The sequence below is a fragment of the Myiozetetes cayanensis genome, unplaced genomic scaffold (genome assembly GCF_022539395.1).
Source record: "Myiozetetes cayanensis isolate MyiCay16 unplaced genomic scaffold, myiCay2020 scf2-11, whole genome shotgun sequence".
NCBI classification, from domain to species: domain Eukaryota; kingdom Metazoa; phylum Chordata; class Aves; order Passeriformes; family Tyrannidae; genus Myiozetetes; species Myiozetetes cayanensis.
In genome coordinates this window covers 44,451,934-44,470,464 of record NW_026087411.1, presented here as the reverse complement: position 1 = coordinate 44,470,464, position 18,531 = coordinate 44,451,934, and the positions used below count along the sequence as shown (strand labels likewise).

The window sequence follows — 18,531 nt, the reverse complement described above, 5'->3', positions numbered from 1 at the left end:
ACGACCAGTCAATCACTGATGGTACTCTACATAGTGGAAATGTGTTCTTCAAAGTTATCAAAATGGCTAATTTCAGTGGAAAAAGGGAAGCAGTGTGCCATTGCATAGGCTGTTCTGCAAGCCCGTGCTTTATACCATGTACACTTGTATAAAGCCATACAGGGACAGAGGGCCAGCAGGAGAGGGAAAGCTACCCGAGGAGAAGAGAGGGTTTTACAACCTATCAAAAGAGAGGCCGAGAAATTACTTCCTAGCAATACATATCAGCTTAAACACTACCAAGGGAGAAGAATTATTTAAGATGGGAATAGGTTTTGGCTCAAGATCAGACAGTCATAAGACTATTACAGATAAATTTCAGCTGGCAATTAAAAGATAGCTTCTAAGCAATGAGAAGCAAGGGAGCTGCAACTGTCTGCCAATCAAAAAAAAGCAACACCACTTGCCACAGGTATATAGGCACACAAAAAAACCTCCCCAGAATCTTACCAGACAGTTTTAAGACAAAAATGTCTTTTAAGATAAAAAGGTCTTGGTGAAAGGATTTTCTATAATTAAGGAACTTGGTTCAGGAGAACCCTTCCAACTCTCTATGGTACAAGTCCAGTAATTGCAAATCACAGAAGAATTATTGGCATTGATGGACTTACTGAAACAATTAATTAGTTTACTAGCATCAAGAAACAGTAACCCACTTTTGTAGTGCAGCAAGACTGTAAGAGGTGTGGGAAAAGCAAGAAAAATCTGCAAGCTGCTTGCCCAAGCAGGTACAGAGAGTCATCTATAGGAGTCCTCTGGTCACATACCTGTGGCACCACCTCAGGTGGTTCTTTGGGAGACAAGGCTCAGAGACATGTCAGGAGTTCAGCACCAGAAGTATAACTGTGCCATTCATTAAAAAAAAAAGCCAAAAAACAGTGGGAAATGGGGAGGGAGGGAACCCTTGATTGACTTGAAATTTGAATTGCAATGAGCTATGTGATCATACAGGAGGTATACAATATATGGAAACTCTGATGGATCTCTGTTGCTTCCACACTGACTCAAGGACACAGCCAGCCAACATCCACTTCTGGGACACTATCACTGGGAATGGGCTTCAGAACCCACCCTGCTCCTATTGGCACTGGAGACAGACTTGAGACTTGATAAACATGATAAACACAATAAACATAAGCCAGCACTTTAGCTAACAAAGACTCCTTCTGTGTATGGATGGTTTGCTGTGGTTCCCAGGAATAAAAGTGGAAGTGTCCACTTGGGAGAGCAAGGAATGCAAATGAATACAAAGAACAGAAGGAACAATTTTGGGCATGGAAAAGCACTGGTGGCGAAAGGAGATCTCTGAGAACCCCTGTGGCTTCTCTGTTTACAAAAGCAACTGCTGTACCCAGTCTTATAACCTTGGGCTTTAAAGTCCACAACATCCAGATCCTCAATATCACAGTGGTATGTGCAGTGGGAGAACCTGTGTCTGGATTGCTATCTTCTCAAAGAACCTTTGACATTGTCGGAAATAAAGGCATCTGCAAGGTGCTAGGCACTATGAAAAATACTGGAACTGCACCATGTACACCTCAGACTGGTTCCCTCATTTTCTTTATCTCAGTTTCCAAAGGCATAGAAATACAGGAGCAACTAAAGCCAGAATCTCTGAAGAGGAAACTATTTTCTTCACAGATCTATGCCTTTGGAAGGAGTCTCTGTGTGATTTAAAAAACATACATGTTTTTGCTTCTGTCTTCTTTACACCTCAGAAGGGTGTAAAGAAGGGGGGGTTATTTCTAATTTTTTTATTTTAATTACTTTTTATTTATTTATATTTACATCAGTGATGCAGTACCTTAATGTGTATTATCTCACTTAACTCACAAATCTAATTGACATCCATGGGGGAGAGTCAGGCTGGAGACAAGCATGGGAATACCCAATCTCCCACTTTACTCCTGCTTGGCACTGAGTATTCACATGGTTTTTGCAGGCAGAGCAAGACATTTCTGCACAACTGGGCTGAGGGGTCTACAGAGATTTTTACTGCAAGCAATTATTCATTACCCAAAGGAAAGCAAAGAAAGGAAAAAAGCATTAACATATTGAGGGGGAAAACAGTATAGGTTTCCTAAGAGTCCTGAGCACTTGCTGACGGCTTAGTCCCTAAGCATTAGGACCTCCCCCAGCCTCACAGTGGTCTGCAGCCCCAGTGTTTGTCTGGTGCGCAGCACGGTGACAGGAGCAGCGAAGAGGCAGAGGTGGTGCAGTGAAACAGCAGAGGCACACTCATCGATGTGTTGTTTGAGGCAAGCCATCTCACACCAGTCTTCTTCAGCATTTGGAAATGTCTGCTACATTTGCTCTTCCACCTTGCCTCTGCCAGCAGCCCCAGAGGTGCACCAGTGGGCAGCCAAGGAAGGAGCATAGCACAGTGCTGCTGTTGTGAGCCCACAGGTGAGTCACACAAAGTTCATTTTCATGCTGGCTTAAGTATTTGTGGAGTTATCTGGGTCCGACTGCCCAGCCCCTCCAGCAACTACAACCCTGATGGTACCTTGTGATGGCTGCTTGGCTACATTAACCCAGTAAGAGAAAAAGCACAGTTTAGGACAAAGATGGTCCTAAACTGAGCAGGTGGGAATAGACAGATATTGAAACACTCAGGTTGCTTTAAAACAGCATGCAAATTGCATTCAAGGGTTTGAAAGGTTTTGGTTTCTTTAATTTGAAAGTACAGGAGGAGAAAAAAAAATCTCACACCAAAAAAAGCCAATTAGGTAAGATCCATCTGGTACCAGCATGGAGCAGGACCAGGCTCCTCCACTTCACAGCCCAAAGGCACCATCTGCAGGCCTGTTATTATAAAAATGAGCTGTCACTCATCGAACTAAATAGCCCCAACTATTTTTGTCCACATGGACATGGAATTGTTACTTCAGTGCAATCTCTGCAAGAACCTGAGAAACTGCTGACCTCTATGCTGGGCAGTAGCTGTGGGCTGTCCTCCACCAAAGCCCCACAGTGGGCTGCCTGCCAGAGGCCATGCAAAGGGACTGCTTGCAGCCCTAGACCTAGCACCTGTCTCCTGCTTTATGGTTCCCTTTCACTGTACAGGGAGATAGTGGAGTCACCAACCCTGGAAGTAATTAAAAGAAATGTAGATGTGGTGCTTAGGGACATGGTTGAGCGGTGGCCGTGGCAGTGCTGGGTTAAGAGCTGAACTCCATGACCTTAAAGGCCAACTTAAATGAATCTGTGGCAGATTGATCATCCTTTTCCCCTGACATATCTGCTTTGAGGGCAGGGCATAAACCTGGCTCCCTCTGCAACACAGGCTGGGGTCCCCCACTATGCCAGCTTTCAGAAGCAGCGTATTTGTGCGCTCAGCTATAAGCAGAGTCACTGTAGTGCTAGGTCAGCTGATAAACTCCTTCAGTAGCTGAAGGGACCAGGCAGCAGTTCGGTGTTTATTACTGGGGGCAAGGATTCAGAAACACACTTGACAATCTGGTTATCAAGGTAAAACGCAGCAGCTGCCTGGCTTGCATCCAGCTCCAGCATTTACCCTGTAGACTGGTCACTGGGGGAAAAGAGCTTTCACACAACACCAAGTGCAGGTACCACCTCTGAACATCAGGCAGCCAAGGATTTACCAAAAAGAGGGACAAACAAAAAAGGGAGGGAGGGTGGGGAATCAGGGAAGAACCCTCTGAACCTTCATGCAGAGATGTTTCATGTTGCAGCAGGACCCATTTGTGAAACTGCTCCATGGAAGGTCAACATAGTGCAGCTTCAATATGGCTGATGTGTATTTGTTTCACCTTTCCCACCACTCCCATAAACTAAAAATCAAGCACTGGGTTTTAAGAATCTTTACTTTTTTTTTTCCAAGTTAAATTATGCTTCCAAAATACAAGTATAAAACCTCACAATGAAATACGTTGCTAATTTCTACAAAATAGTCTAAATAAAAATGCACTTACATCATTTACACAATGTACCTTCACAGTAAAACAGGAGCACTTAGATCAATATTTACATATTGACAGAGGATGCGGCCATGCAGCCATTCGCGTCTGATGCCATCTCCTGCTGGAGTACCACCCTCAGGAGACCGCAGCCCACAGTTGCACACAGATCCCTCTGCAGGGAGAAAGCCCTGCCAAAGCCTTTCGAGGTGCAGGGACCTGCCCCTAGGGTGCTAAATAGCCCAGAATAGTGGCAAATACTTGCTTTTCCATCTTAAAGTTGCACTGTAGCACATGAGCACACATCAATCAGTTATTTAAGGAATTCCCTGATACAGAATTTTGCTTCACTATTTAGGCACTTCATTATAAAAGTTATTTATTATGGCTTATGCAGAAGAACTCCCTTACCCCAGGACATATATTTGCCAGTGGGAGAAAGAGACATGTCTAAGGGCACGCTTTAAGCCAATGTTTTGGGTTAGCTTACATTAGAGATTTGGATCACATTACTTAATATCAGTCACGAAGGAGGTATTTTATGAAGACCTGTTCATTGCAGCAAGTCAAGCAGCCAGTGTATTTTAAATCTTAGGGTATCTGCACTTTTCCCCAAAATTCTTCATAACTACAGATTTCCCTCTTACAATAAGTTAACTACTTACATCCATGTTGTTAAATATCCCACATGATTGTCTTAAAAGAGTACAATGCTGGTTGAGGGATTATTTACATATCTTAACATGTAGAAAATAACGTTGTAACTTACCAAATAATAAATATAGATCAGAGAAGAAGATTGACATAAAATAAATTACAATGATTCTCCAGGTGTTGAACTCCCTCCCTTAAGGCCTGAGACAAAGACCATTTAAAAAAAAACAAAACAAAACAAAACAACAACAACAAAAAAACAGTGATGTATTTTCAATGTCTCAAAACGTTTTGGATAGGGCTCCTAATTAGACACCGGCTGTTTGAAATGAGATGTTTAGTTAAGCTGATGGGTTTCTGAAATCTATATAATCAAACAGCAAAACTTACCTCTAAAAGGAGTCTTTTGGGTAAAACTTTTTAGACCAAACATTAATACTGCTCTTATTGGGAAAATTATAGTTCTTGCAGATTGTCTCAACATTAATTCAGCAGCAAGGAAATAAGCATACAGTTAAGAACACAACGTATTTGTGAGGCAAATACGTGTTAGTGCACATGATTTTCCAAAAACTTCACTCCTCAGCTACATTTGTGCATATTTCAGAATGCTTCTAACTAGATGGTTAATAAGTCTTCTCATGATTATAGCTAAGTTTGTAATTTAAAAAAATTAACTGAAAACCAGTTTTGAGCAACTTAAGAACAATGCCAAATTTCAGGTCCAAATATATCAGAACACTGAGAAATTTGGAATCTAAGTAAAAAACTTAAAACTTAAGTCTATCAAACTTTAAAAAAGGAAAAATATTAAAAGCAGTGAATCTGCTCTCAGAATTGCACACTCACCAGATTTGTAAACTCTACATGAAGTCAGTGATGCACTGTTCACTATAAGAGGTATAATACAGATGCTCTATGCAAAGCAGTGCAGATGCTTTGTTTGCAGTTTCCTTCATGTCTCCTTTTTGTCTTCCTTCAGGATTAAGCATTTAAAGCAATTCAGTAGCTAAAAAGTCTGCCTTAGAGGAAAAGGTCGAGGTTTACATGGAAGGGGGCGTGACAGGTGTCCACGTGGATGCCAGCCTGGCATGTGCAGAGGCATCATATTGGCTGTCGGGCAGGTCTGTGGGTGCCCCGCCGTCGTACAGGGGCGAGGCAGAGGAGGTGGCTGTGACGGGGTGAGGAAGAGCAGTGTAGTGTGCAGGAGAGCCACGCAAAAACTGGGAGCTCAGGCCATTGGACATCCCGCTTGACTGAGACACCGGTGTGATGGTGCTGTTACTCACAGACCATAAGTTGGGGTACTGACTGAAAGAGGGAAAGCGATAAACAAAACAAGTTATTAGTGACTCTAGCGCCTGCTGGCAGTTTCTCAGGTCACAACACAGACCCCAGGCTGGGTCCATTTGCTGGAGATGATGAAATTCACTAGGCAGTTCCCAGTCACTGTGAGGTACGAAGGACCCTCAGGCAGGATTCGCATTCATGGCAGCCTCACAAATAAATCCAATCTCCCTGTTTTCCAACAGCAGGTTCCAGCACTAGGTATACTAGCCAATTTTAAGCCAAGTTGAGAAATGAACTGGCTGGCTGAAAAATGCAGAGGTTTGAGAACTGATTTCTGAGCTATGATGGCATTAGGGGGAAAGGCACATGGTGGAGGTGGACACAGCAGCTGTTGGAGGCAGCCAGGTTTGAATACACTGCCATGAGTCTGTTAGAATCCTAACCCCTTGGGTGCCTCTGTAGTCAGACAGGGATGGATGCCTCCAAACAGCAACTCAGCCCTCTTTGCTCATCAGCTCAGGTTAGAAGCCAGACTGCAGATGGCTGCAGATGACACAGATATTACAGAAAGGGCTGCTTGAAAGGAAAAAAGCCTCATCAGGACACTAGAGCCTCTGCACTCTCTCTTCTCTAAGTATCTACATACACAAACACATATGTATAAACACACCTACTGCTACACACCTACTACCCACAACTACTGAGTAGTAGTACATAGTCTGATTAACAGCCGAGTGTCCATGTGCATGGTTCAAATAAAAATGCTTTCCACAAATAGAATGGTAGGCCTGAATTGTTGAGGAAGATGTTCAAACCTTGTCCCTCTGTGGTTAACAGCAAATATTTTACCACCTTTTCAGTCTGTCTTTGAATTCTCAAGTTTAGTTCCAAGGGACTAACTGTAAGCTAAATCTCTGCTAAAGGATCCAAAAGTTTAATTACGATAATAAGTAAAAAGAGGAAAAAAGATACATTTTTATGATCACAAAATACTAAGACTTTCACCACATGTATATGGACTTTCACCACCATGCTATGCTGGTTAGAGTGGCAAGGCTTAAGTAAAGAATTACTGCCCCAACAGTGTGCTCCTTCTCCACTATACAGTTCACTGCCCCCAACATTTGTAGCAGAACAAGGATTTATGGAGATGGCTGAGAAAGCAGTGACTGGGCAAAATGAAAGAAATAAAAAAATAAATTTTTAAAACACCATTATGCTGAAAGGAGATGAAACTTAAGAAAGCATCATCAAATTCAATGTAATGTTTATCTAAGTGATTTTCAATCCATAATCTATCAAATACTGCTGTCACTAGTAGCTACATTTCCAAAACCAAAACATTAAAAAAAATTCTGTTTCTTCAATTCAGTTTTCCTTGTGAATAGTCCTTCTCAGTGCCTCACAGAGAACTAATGATTCACACGTGGCCAGAAGGATTTCTAATTTGCTGGTGACTATCTCCTTTTTCAGCCCCCTCTTCCTAGAAAGTACCAAGGCATCCATTTGAGGGCTGCTGAGGACAGAATCCTACCTGGAGCTGGTAGCTGTGCCAGTGTTGTGACTCATGGGCAGCATCGCTGTGTGTGTAGTAACTCCTAGAGAAGACCAGTTGTCATGGGACTGCAGCATGGATAGGCAAGCAGAGGAGTTATCGGCATAGGCTGCTGAGAAAACAAATAATCACTTAAACACACTAGAATCAGGCCACATAATCTTGCATTTAAATGCAATCTATAGCTTTAAACCACCCCCCTCAACTACTACCTTGAAAAAAGGAAAAAAAAAAAAAAGACAAAATTACCCACACAGAGAGGAAAAAAAATGAAGAAAATGAAGCCACAACCAGCTGTGTCAAGCTCAACCTTTCACTGCCATTGCCCTGATATGCTGTTTTGCTCAACTCATGACTGTGAAGTCTTATTCCTGTGAAGAAGCTATAGCCAAAATGCTATCTGCAAACCACCTGCTAATTTAGCCCATACTTGTTTATTCAGTCTGTGGGAAGAGGCAGGCTCTTTACTGACACTGTCCCAGTCACCTGGGGACCTTGCAGGGCACCTTCTTGATCTCCATCACCTATGCCAGCAGTAACAGTCTGGCAGACCTGGATAAAAAGCATATTACTGAATCACACATCCCAGTTTTGAGCTGAGCTGCCATGGGCTTTGAAGTCCACCCTGGGCACCATTAGGAATGACTGGACTGTGGCTTAGACTACTCAGCTTGTGACCAAAACTGGCTGGCCAATATAGCAGAGGCACTAGGAAGCTATAAAGGGAATCCCATACAACTATCTATTGCCAAGGACCAGGGAACAAAAAGGAACACCACATGTGTTTTCTTCTTTTATTATTTAAATCACAAAACTTGCATAAAAATTTCCACAATGCGAGAAAAGTCCACAGAAAACTAGTTTTTCACTTCAAAATGAACTACAAAGCTACATATGAGATTGGTCAGGCTGCATCTAGAAGCCCTGTGTATTACTCCATAATTCAAAATATTAAATAATTTTTATGGGAACCTACAACATCTATACAGCCTTTGTGAGAAGAAAGAAAATATATTTTAAAAAAAATCAATTAAAAATGTTTTTTTCTCCCTTAAGTAGCTAGTGCTTGAGACACTAAGCCTTAAGATATTTGCCTATCTCTGAGCACAACTTTTAATAGCTCTGCAATTTACTCAACTCCATATTATTTCTTTTTATGCAGTCATGGCACGGACATTAACTACAGCTATTGGCAACTGAAACTAACATAATCAGGCCCTCAATTATTATGTGTTAATAATAACGGATACTAACAGAACCAGAGGTACACCTTCATTTCAGTGTACTGCCTATAAATAATCATTAAAGTCCTTATTTTCAAAATTAAAAAAAAAAAAATAAAAAAGTTTAAGCTCAATGGTTTCAAGAACTCAAGAGCACAAGACAAAGCCAGCTCAATATAGTCTGATCAATTACCAGGGGACAGTTTTTCCATCATAAAGAGACTGGGGACATTCCTTTGCAATGCTGACCCTAAGCCTTCTGCACAAACTGAGCTACTTAGCGACCTTAATTTCTGGGGCATTGTGCACAATACCACTGCTCAAAGTTCGCATCCCTCCACTCATCCCCCACCTTTTTACAGAGCTGTAACATCAGACTTACTTGGCGAGTTGTTTCTATGGGTGTAAGGGGTGGCGTAGGGGGCAGGACGGTGGTTCCTCAGCGACGAGTATCTTTCACAGCTGTGAGCAGGGGAGAGTGACAGGGGGGCTCCAAACTGGGGGTGAGGATTGGCAGGGGGGCAGAGAGTCCCAGTCCCAGGAATAAGCCAACTACCTACTGTGGGGAAGCAACAGGTCTGTAAGAGGGGTATGTAATGCAGCCAGGCAGGAAGAGAAACAACAGCTTAAAAAAATCCCCATGTCAAGCCAACGTTATTTTTTAAATTACCATTTCATTACAATCACAGTAAAGAAACACAGAAATTGTTAAACCCTGCCATATGTAGGTAGTATGTGCTCAGTAATTGTTAGCATGTTATTCAGTTCTAAATTGCTCTTCAAGCTCAATCTGTAGCTAAGCTCTGAAGTTTCTCAGAGTGCTAAGAACTACTCTTAAAAATTAAGTATTTCCTCTGAAACAAAATAATTCCTACTGCAAATCAACTCCCCCCCCTTTATAGCCCGTGGGCTTTTTTGACAATCATCTGTTAAAACAGAAATCATTAAAACACTAATACTTTTTAATCATCTGAAAAAACTTTGGGCGAATGCCCATATTTTTCTTAAAATACTTAAAACATAAGTACTGTTTCAGTAATTCTATGAAATAAACTTTTGTCTCCATATCCCCGTGAACACTGCTGACAAGGGCACTTGTCTTTTTGGACATGAAGGCAATTGCAACATTCTATTAAACAATTTTGAGTGTAAGAAAAGAAGTCTTAACCACAGAGATCATAATGTTTATACAGTCATAAACCTGCACAAACCGCAATCACAAGGATTGTTAATACTATTCTCCCTATGAACTAACAAGCCAGCCAGCAAACAGCGGTCTCCAAGTTTTGCTTAACTTAACAGATGAGATGGAAGAAAATTACGCTCATGATGTGTAATGAAAGGAAACGTACACTGTGAATACCCAGACTGCTGATTGTCTCCCACTTCCTCCATCATATCTTTGTGATCACTTCTATAAAAGAAACCGTGTTGCATTAGTTAAGAATATGCCTCTACAAATGTACGCTAGAAATCCACACTTTAGAATTAAATTAAGAACTCTCACCTTTCTTTTGCATCAAGAAATGCCTTTGCAAACGGATTGTATTTAATTTTTAAAGCTGTGATCTAAAAACAACAACAAATATCTTTATTCACAAGTATCACCATTCATTATCACACTGACATTAGGATTTTAATTAGGACTATACACTGAAGTTGGTAAAAATCTTACTTTTAAGAAATAAAAGTAGGGCCATAATAGCAACCTACAGACATCAATTAAACAGCTCTTTAAGGTCTGAAGTATTATCAAAGGGCTAGGAATTAGTTTCTCTGACGAATTCTAAGAGACTGAATTGCACAGGTTTATTGATCATCTAAGGAAACACCTAAGAAAGGTAGTACACTAAAGAGTTATAAAAATCTTCACATTTCTAGTCAGAGCAAAATGGACATCAGAGAAATCTCAGAAAGATTGGTAATTTGCAGATTCATTCAACATAGATACAAATTTAGGCTAACAGAAAAAGGGCCGTTCCAAAACTGGCACATCCAGTTATTTCCCTGTGTAGCTGAAAATGACAACCATATTTTTTTATCATAGTTGTTTGCCCCACAGAATCTTTAAAGAATGACTCTCCTACAAAGAATTTGCAGTACATGTTGAGAGAGTGATCAGAACTTTATCGGAACGCTATAATACATTTATAGGTCTTTTACATACATTAATTCAAGTTTTTATATTTAGGTTAAAAAAAAAAAAAGCACAGGAAGAATTGAAAAACTTGAAAAGAAATCCATTATTTTGCTCTGTAACATGCACTTTGCCACTTAAAATTTCCTGGTAGTGGCATCCTTTCTTCCCTGCTGTGCATACCTCCTCGTTCTGGTAGGCCGTCACGGCTATAAACTGGGTCTCTGGGAAGGAATGGCTGGTGATCATCCGCTGTGGGCCACCCACTCGCACTATATGAATCCTTGGCTCATACTTGTGCAGGGAGTTCAACATGATCTGTGAGCAAGTGGACAGAGCAGGTGAGCAGGGACAGAACTAGTGGCAGATGCTGGCAGGTAGAGAGAGCACACAGGTTTTAAAGTATCTAAAAGAAAAAAGCAACAGGTGTGAATAAACCCTAAAACTGAAGCTGTAAGAGAAGGAGAAGTGCACTGGGAACAGACACCACAACTTTGTGCGTAGTTATTCTTATCCCTATTACTTGACAAGGTGCTTGCAGAGTCACTAACACATCAGTGACACACTAGCCAGAAAGATTCATCTACCACATCCTTGGCATTATTCAGATCAGAAAGAGACTTCTAAACAGGAAAGTCATAAAACATCAAGGCATCCATCTTCGGTGGAAAGAACAAGTCTCCTGAAGGAACGAAGTTGGGGAGGAGGTGCAGGGGGTAGACGGAGGGGGAAGCACAACTCACCCCAGCAGTATGAAAAGGAGCTTTAAGGAGAGGGTGAGTGAGCAGGGGGCTTGGCAGGACCTGCCGCCCCGCAGGGACAGGAGGGGTCGGGTTGGGTCGGTCCAGCTCCGCTGCCCGACATGTCCCGGTGCCTGTGCCAGTGCTTACCTGGCCGCCGCCGTTGAGCTTGTTGGTGAGTTTGACTTTACTGAAGGAGACGGGCGCCTTCATCCAGTGGGCGCCGAAATTAGGCGAGTCAGGGTGGATGTAGACGCAGCTGGGCGCCTGCGGCTCCGGCTTCCCGCCCGGTACCCACTCCCCGTTCACGTACTTCCAGCGGTGCCCGTCGGCCGCCACGAAGTCCAGCAGGAAGGAGTACATGGCGTTTGGATCCAGCCCCGACACGCTCACCTTCAGCACCGGGAACATCCTCCTGCGGGGCGACACGGAGGCGCGGGGTACGGCGGGGGTCACTCCGCAAACCCCGGCCCCGGGACCCCCTCACCCCCCTGCGGGCGGCCGGGAGCGGGGCCGGCGGCACCCCCTTCCCTCTCCCTCTCTCCCTCCCTCCCTACCTGCCGTTCTTGGTGACAATCATCTCGTTGGTGAGCTCCTTGAAGCGCAGCCACAGGTCGCTGTCCTCCAGCGCGACGCGCAGCTCCCGCTCCGTGGGGTCGCCCTTCTCGCTGCCCGCCTGCATCTCGCTCTCCACGGCGCTCAGCAGGTGGTCCACGCGGTACTGCGGGGGCTTGCCCGCGCCCTCCGGGCCGGGGGAGCTCATGCTGTGGCCCCGCGCCCGCCCGACGGGGCAGCTCCGTGGCGCAGCCCCGAGCAGAGCCGGGCCCGGCGCTGCCTCCCCTGGCCCTGGGCGGCCCCAGCGCTGTTATAGCCCGCCATAAACGCCCCCCCGGTGACATCACCGCGACCACGGGGGGGCCCCGCTGATTGGCGGGCGGCGCCTTTGATCCGGCGGGCCGGGCCCCGCCATTGGCTGCCCGCGGCCATATCACAGCGGGGCCCGCGGGGGCCTGTGATGTTTAATTGCGGCCCGCGGGATTGAACGCGGCTATTTTATGTAAATCTGCCCCCAAATGTTTGCACCTCTATCAAAGCCGCCGGGGCCGGGGCTCCGGCAGCCGCGGAGGAAATGGCCCATCTCGGCAACAGCCTCACAACCGGCGAGCGCGGCACCCGCCCGCCGCAGCCACCGGCGCAGCCAGCCCCACGGTCCGCTTTTAGGCAGTCAGTCCTCGGCGGGAGACACCCCCGCCACTGATCCATGTTTAGGGGAAAAAACGGGAAGTCCTTCTCGGCAAGCAGCCGCAGGCTGTCAGCATCCACACCCATCCCCGTTCCCGCGCTGCCCCTGCCCCCTTGACAGACACTACTGCTTCAGTGAAGGATGCAGTTGGCAACGACAAACCTTGCAGTAAAATTTATCCAAAGAGCCGAAACAGCATTGTAAAGCGGCTGACCACGAACCTGGCACAGCACGGGCACTCCCCGACACCGTCTCCCCGGTTTTAAGTGAGCCCAAGAGCCCACCCGTGAGAAAAGTCGAAGTTTGCCACATAGCACCACCAGCACAGGAAGCGCCTTCGCAGGCGAGATGCTCGACAGCGATGGTTTCCAGCCACCCTACCTAAATAAAATATTAAAAAAAGAAAAAAATCTAAAAATCAGATGAATGGTTACCTGTCATCCCACATAAATAAAAACGTACTTCTGAAAAACACAGATCGACAGCTAAAGTTACACTTTCGTGTAACAAGGAGAAACCCCCGCGAGTTCCTGCGGGCAAGAGTGGAGGCTGAGCCTCACGGGTGAAACTTTGCGGCGGGCTGAACTTCTTTTAAAGTTATTTGACACAAAAACAAGAGCTGGGACGAGGGAGAGGAGGGATGCTCTGAAGCACTCCCGCCAGCCGGTGTTGTAATAGTTTGCATTCTCCGGGGCTGTGGCGGTCTGTGGTGTGAGGGAAACAGTTTATTACCTTTCCGTGAGAATCCCTGGATAGAGGGTGAGGGGGAGAGAGGTGACAATGAGCAGGAAATAGTTCAATGGGGTCTCTTTAAACAATAACAAGTCCTTTAAACGGGAGCAAAGGAGAGGGAAAAAGAAGGGGCGCGGTGTAAAAATCAGAGTTGTTTCTAAAATAGGCACCTCTTCTTCTCCAAACACAGCGCATCATCTTTGCCGGGATTTTTCATATTTAAGGAGAAAGTGCCCAGGTTACACTGTCGAGCTGTCTGGCCGCAGAAGGAGCTGGAAGTCAGGGCTGCCAGGGGAAGGCACACTGAAGGTTCTTTTTGCAGAATGCAGACGCTGGTTCAGTCCGGGCACCGGCTCTTTCTGCGGAGAGACACCTCCTGCCTGCACGTCCTGCCTTTCCACACTCCGCACCCAGCTGAGCAGCAGCCTGAGCGTGTCTGCCCTCGTCAAACTTCAAATAATCCCAGACCTTCCACTATTACCTTCGGTTTCTTTTTGGTTTAGGAGCTAAAGTTTAGGGCTGTATTTTCATTACACAGCACCATCGGGCTCATACACCATTAACTTAACTCCGCAGAGCTTTTTTTCCCCCCTTCAACCCGATGTGCCGAATTCCGCAAGCCACCTCTCTTCAACCACTGTGTAGAAACGCGAAAAAAAATGTTAACCCTTCAGATTAATATCTGCGTTAAAGTTTCTTAAAGTTCTTTCTGCCTGAGCACCGCCTGCTTTTTGTGCTCTTTGGAAGGGGTAAGCAGCATTTGCAAAGGAATTATGGACAAAGTTTACTAAGTTGATATGTAGTCACTGCTAGTGGTAGCTGGAGATGATCTTTTCGCTATCAGGTGTTTATTTCACTGAAGGCGCTCCACTCAAAACAAGCAAACACGACCTAACAAAAGCCACGAGCACTTAAAGCACACTGGCCTTCGAATGGGCTGGCAGCCCCATCTTCGGGTTCGTGCTTTGAAGGAGACATTTCAAACATCTTAATCCTTAAACAAAAAGCTGAGCACCAGGAAAGGCTAACCCCGAAGAAGGACTTGCACGGACAGTCGCCCGCTCCGTGCAGGTGACAGAGAGAGACTTTTCAACTCTTGCAGAAGTCGCATCGCTTTTAGGGTACGGTCCGTGGAGGGGAAAGGGGACGAGAGTGGTGGGGGCGGTGATGATGGGTCCCGTGTAGGCAGTCTCCAGCCTCAGCTCTTCCTCAGCTCTACCCCACCTGACAATGAACGTGTTTTAAGAGCCGAAAGCAGCGGGAACAGCCGGAATTGAAAGCGACGGAGCGGTTTCCGTAGAAAATGAACCATACCAAAAATGAATAAATAAAATAACTAGAGACGATCTAAATGTGTATTTAGGTGATCTGAGTTTTTAAAACACCATTTAGTCCTTCCAGATCGATGCTTCAAGGAAGGACTAATTCCTCTGTGCATATATGTATATACTCTCAAGAAATGGGAAGTCCTTCGGCAGCAGACACTTATCTATACAGTTAATACTTTTTGCACTGATCGCTCTCTTTAGACAAAAGGAAGAGAGTTGGAGTTCAATTTAATTCAATATATCTCAAGTTTTATTTAATACTTAGCAAATGAGCGAGCCACTCATCCCAGACAAATGATGTATGCTCTCAAATTTAGTTGGTCTTTCCAAAAAGAAGTCTCTCCAGCTATCAATTTTGAAATAACCATGAAGAAAACACCCCTTTCCAGGAGTTTATACATAATCTTTGGAACCGGGAAAAAACCAAAACCAACCTAACAACCACCCCAAAATATCCAACAAGCCCAAACTGTAAAGTTTTTCCTCGGTTTAGATTCCTGTTGTCTTTATTTTATTTCCTTCCCTCTCTGTCTGATCTTAATTGCACTTTGGTTCTCAGGAGAGAGGATTCCCCACTTCCACAGTCTTTTCACTGGGAGCTGCAGTGCATGACAGTTTACAGCCAAAAAACTTCCTTCAGCTGAACAGCTATAAAGATTCCCGATTTATAGCAATACTTTTCCTCTTGCATGGGAAGAGCAGTAGCCTCCAGCTGTTACTTTGGGTTCAGAAGGCCTGTCAGTCATTCTCTATCTTATTCCTCGGGACATCGCAAACACCCAGACACGTTTCCAGCGGGAACCAGTCCGTCCCCGAGGTCCCGCAGCCCTCGGGTACCAGCTGCCCCTGTGCAGCTTTAACTGCCTGGGAACGCCATGCGAAAATGTGAGAACGTGTTTAAGTATTGGAGGTATTTGTTTAATTATCCTTCAACTTTCGATTCTGGGGGGGGACACATGCTATTAACACCACCCTTGGTGTCGGACTCGCATCTTTGCAGCGCTCCCACCCCATCCCATCCTGCCCCGGGCAGCAGCCGTGGGCCGGGCCAGCACCCACTGCACCTGGGGATGAAACTCACCTTTCAAAGGTCAAAACTTCCCACCCTTGAAGAATAAACACCTGCTTTCCCACTGCTTAGGTTTCCACTTCCCCCCCACCCCTTAATAAAAATGAATATATTTGTTATTATGTATATGTAACAGAGATGTTCATCTCTACTTGTCAGCTGCTTTTTCCTGGACACTGGGAAGGAATCTCTTACTGATACTACTACTATTGAGGCATTAATGTGGATGTAAATGCCATTTTCCTAGGAAGCTTCTGGATTTCATTTAATCGAGCATATCATTTTTCCCTATATACAAGGCTTAAACAAGAAAAAGCCTAAAGATCATGCTGGAAGAGTTTTATATAAGAACTTACCATTTTGTAACCCCATTGTGCTAACATACACCTACATAAGACATGATAACCTGGGAAAACATACAGTGATTTTATCCATTTTAACTTCATACATTGTGAGCATTAAGCCTCTGGAATAAGTATGCTTCATGTTCTCTACTTTTAGTATTTTATAGGACTGATTTTCTCCACAGGTTTTGATGCATACATATTTTTAAAAAACATTTTCTTTTCAAGTAGTTTGAGCAGAGCACAACATGTTGATTTTGGTTTGTTTTGCTTTCCCCCTTTAGCATTTGGGAGGGCAAGGCAAAGGCAAAGTGCCATCCTGCAGTTTTGGAAGGTGGCAAAACTCCCGTTGACTTAGTCAGATCTTTGCTTGAGTACTGCTAAGCACCCTCTCCAGATCAAATGCTCAGATCCTGAGGTTTCCCTCATGAAAGTCGATGATCAAACTTCCAATCACTTCAGCGCCTGCTGCACTAGACAGCACCAACTGGGGAAAAATAACAAACAGAAGCTCTCATGAAAGCCCATAAGGGTGAGTCTGGAACAAAGATATATGAAATCAGCAAACTTGAGAGCAGACTCTTTTTGATCCAAATTCAAAATTTTGAGCTAGAATATCTTTTACAACATCTTAACAATATTGCTTAGATGACTAGCATAATTTAAACCAAGTTATCCTGAGTGAACTGGTGGGAACAAGTAGGTGACACAAATAAGAACCACCCACCACTCTTAACAGGTCATTTCGTTAAAAGCTGCAAAGAGAGACAGGCACAACAGGGACTACAGTGGATGCAAAGAAAAGTAGTAGAATAATAGATACTGTGTACTGTATTAGATACTGTTTACTGTATTATCCTGGTCTAAAGGATAACCCTAAAAAAACAAACAATCAAACAAAAACAAAACAACAAATCCAAAATAAAAACAGCCACCCCACAATGAAGACATAGAATCATAGAATCACAGAATCATAGAATCATAGAATTAACTGGGTTGGAAGAGACCTCCGAGATCATCAAGTCCAACCCTTGATCCAACCCCACTGTCATTACCAGACCATGGCACTCAGTGCCACATCCAGCCTCATCTTAAAAACCTCCAGGGATGGTGAATCCACCACCTCCCTGGGCAGGCCATTCCAATGCCTGATCACTCTCTCTGTAAAGAACTTCTTTCTAATATCCAACTTAAACCTCCCCTGGCAGAGCTTAAGCCCATGCCCTCTTGTCCTGCTGCTGATTGCCTGGGAGAAGAGACCGACCCCCACCTGGCTACAACCTCCTTTCAGGTAGTTGTAGAGAGTGATGAGGTCACCTCTGAGCCTCCTCTTCTCCAGACTAAACAACCCCAGCTCCCTCAGTCTCTCTTCATAGGACTTGTGCTCAAGTCCTTTCACCAGCCTGGTTGCTCTTCTCTGGACCCACTCCAGCACCTCAATGTCTGCTTCAAACAGGGACCATAGGAATCTAATGATAGAAAGTATGAGCATTGTTATAAAGGACCTAACAGGAGTCCTGTAGGGAGACTACCATAAACACTACCTTTTCTTATACTTCTATCCATATAGTTCCCAAAGGGCATTAATGTGAACTCAGCCTTTCTTGTTGAGATAGGTTGGGGTAACTTAAAAAGTTAATGTTTAGGTCTCAAATACAAAAGTCCTCAGATTTTCTGACATTAATAACCAAAACAACAGACTTTTACTGGGAATATTGATCTTTGCCCTAAGTGTTGTCTCTCTTTATAAAATTATGCAGTGCTAAGAATCAAACTTTCACCATCAACGAAAGATTTAAGGCAGTTGAAAATTCATAATTTTTCCTTTCTCTCTCCTTTGAGAATCTCATGAAAATTACTGTAAGGTATAAGACAAACTGGGTACTTCACAGGTAGACGGTATTAACACCTCTACAAAAAGAGATGTAAGTCCTAATTTGTAACTGCAGAATTTTTAAAACCAAATCAAGCTCTTTTCTGTTGTTTTGTGAGGAGTTTTTTCCCTTCCTTTACTGTTTTAGAGCTTTTCTTCCTCCTCCTCACTGGTCCACAGGAAAGTCAAACATACAGCGCTAATGAGCGCTATTTTATACTTTATAAATAAGGATAAGATTTTTAGTATTCACCAGGCAACTCGTACCTAAATCTAGATTATCTTGTGTTTTGGAATTAGCCTTAAACGTGGCCTCAAACCTTACAGATCCTTCTGAATCCTTTACTGCCAAGATTATTTTCTGATTTCTTGCTCTAGGTAACT

At 44.1% G+C, this 18,531-nt stretch overlaps 1 protein-coding gene across 2 annotated transcripts; it reads right to left on the bottom strand.

Moving 5' to 3' along the window:
- Positions 1 to 4,867: 4,867 nt before the first annotated feature.
- TBXT (T-box transcription factor T) lies at positions 4,868 to 12,337 on the bottom strand. Of its 2 annotated transcripts, none has more exons than XM_050316484.1 (8): positions 12,116 to 12,337; positions 11,709 to 11,973; positions 11,002 to 11,136; positions 10,189 to 10,250; positions 10,034 to 10,095; positions 9,064 to 9,240; positions 7,438 to 7,570; positions 4,868 to 5,924 (listed from the first exon to the last, which is right to left on the bottom strand). In XM_050316484.1, exons 1-8 carry the CDS (start codon positions 12,319 to 12,321, stop codon positions 5,657 to 5,659), a joined length of 1,308 nt encoding a protein of 435 aa, XP_050172441.1. In that variant the 5' UTR covers positions 12,322 to 12,337; the 3' UTR covers positions 4,868 to 5,656. The 2 variants fall into 2 exon arrangements, with proteins under 2 accessions (XP_050172441.1, XP_050172442.1); XM_050316485.1 differs by having other exon boundaries at positions 4,880 to 5,924; positions 7,438 to 7,567; positions 12,116 to 12,321.
- Between the last annotated feature and the right edge of the window lie 6,194 nt (positions 12,338 to 18,531).

Excerpts from the sequence above, each read along its gene's own strand:
- TBXT (XM_050316484.1), bottom strand. The coding sequence starts at position 12,321 with ATGAGCTCCCCCGGCCCGGAGGGCGCGGGCAAGCCCCCGCAGTACCGC. Across the intron at positions 10,096-10,188 it reads TTTCTTGATGCAAAAGAAAG|AAGTGATCACAAAGATATGA; the intron begins GTGAGAGTTCTT and ends TTTCTTTTATAG. Across the intron at positions 5,925-7,437 it reads GGCACAGCTACCAGCTCCAG|TCAGTACCCCAACTTATGGT; the intron begins GTAGGATTCTGT and ends TCCCTCTTTCAG.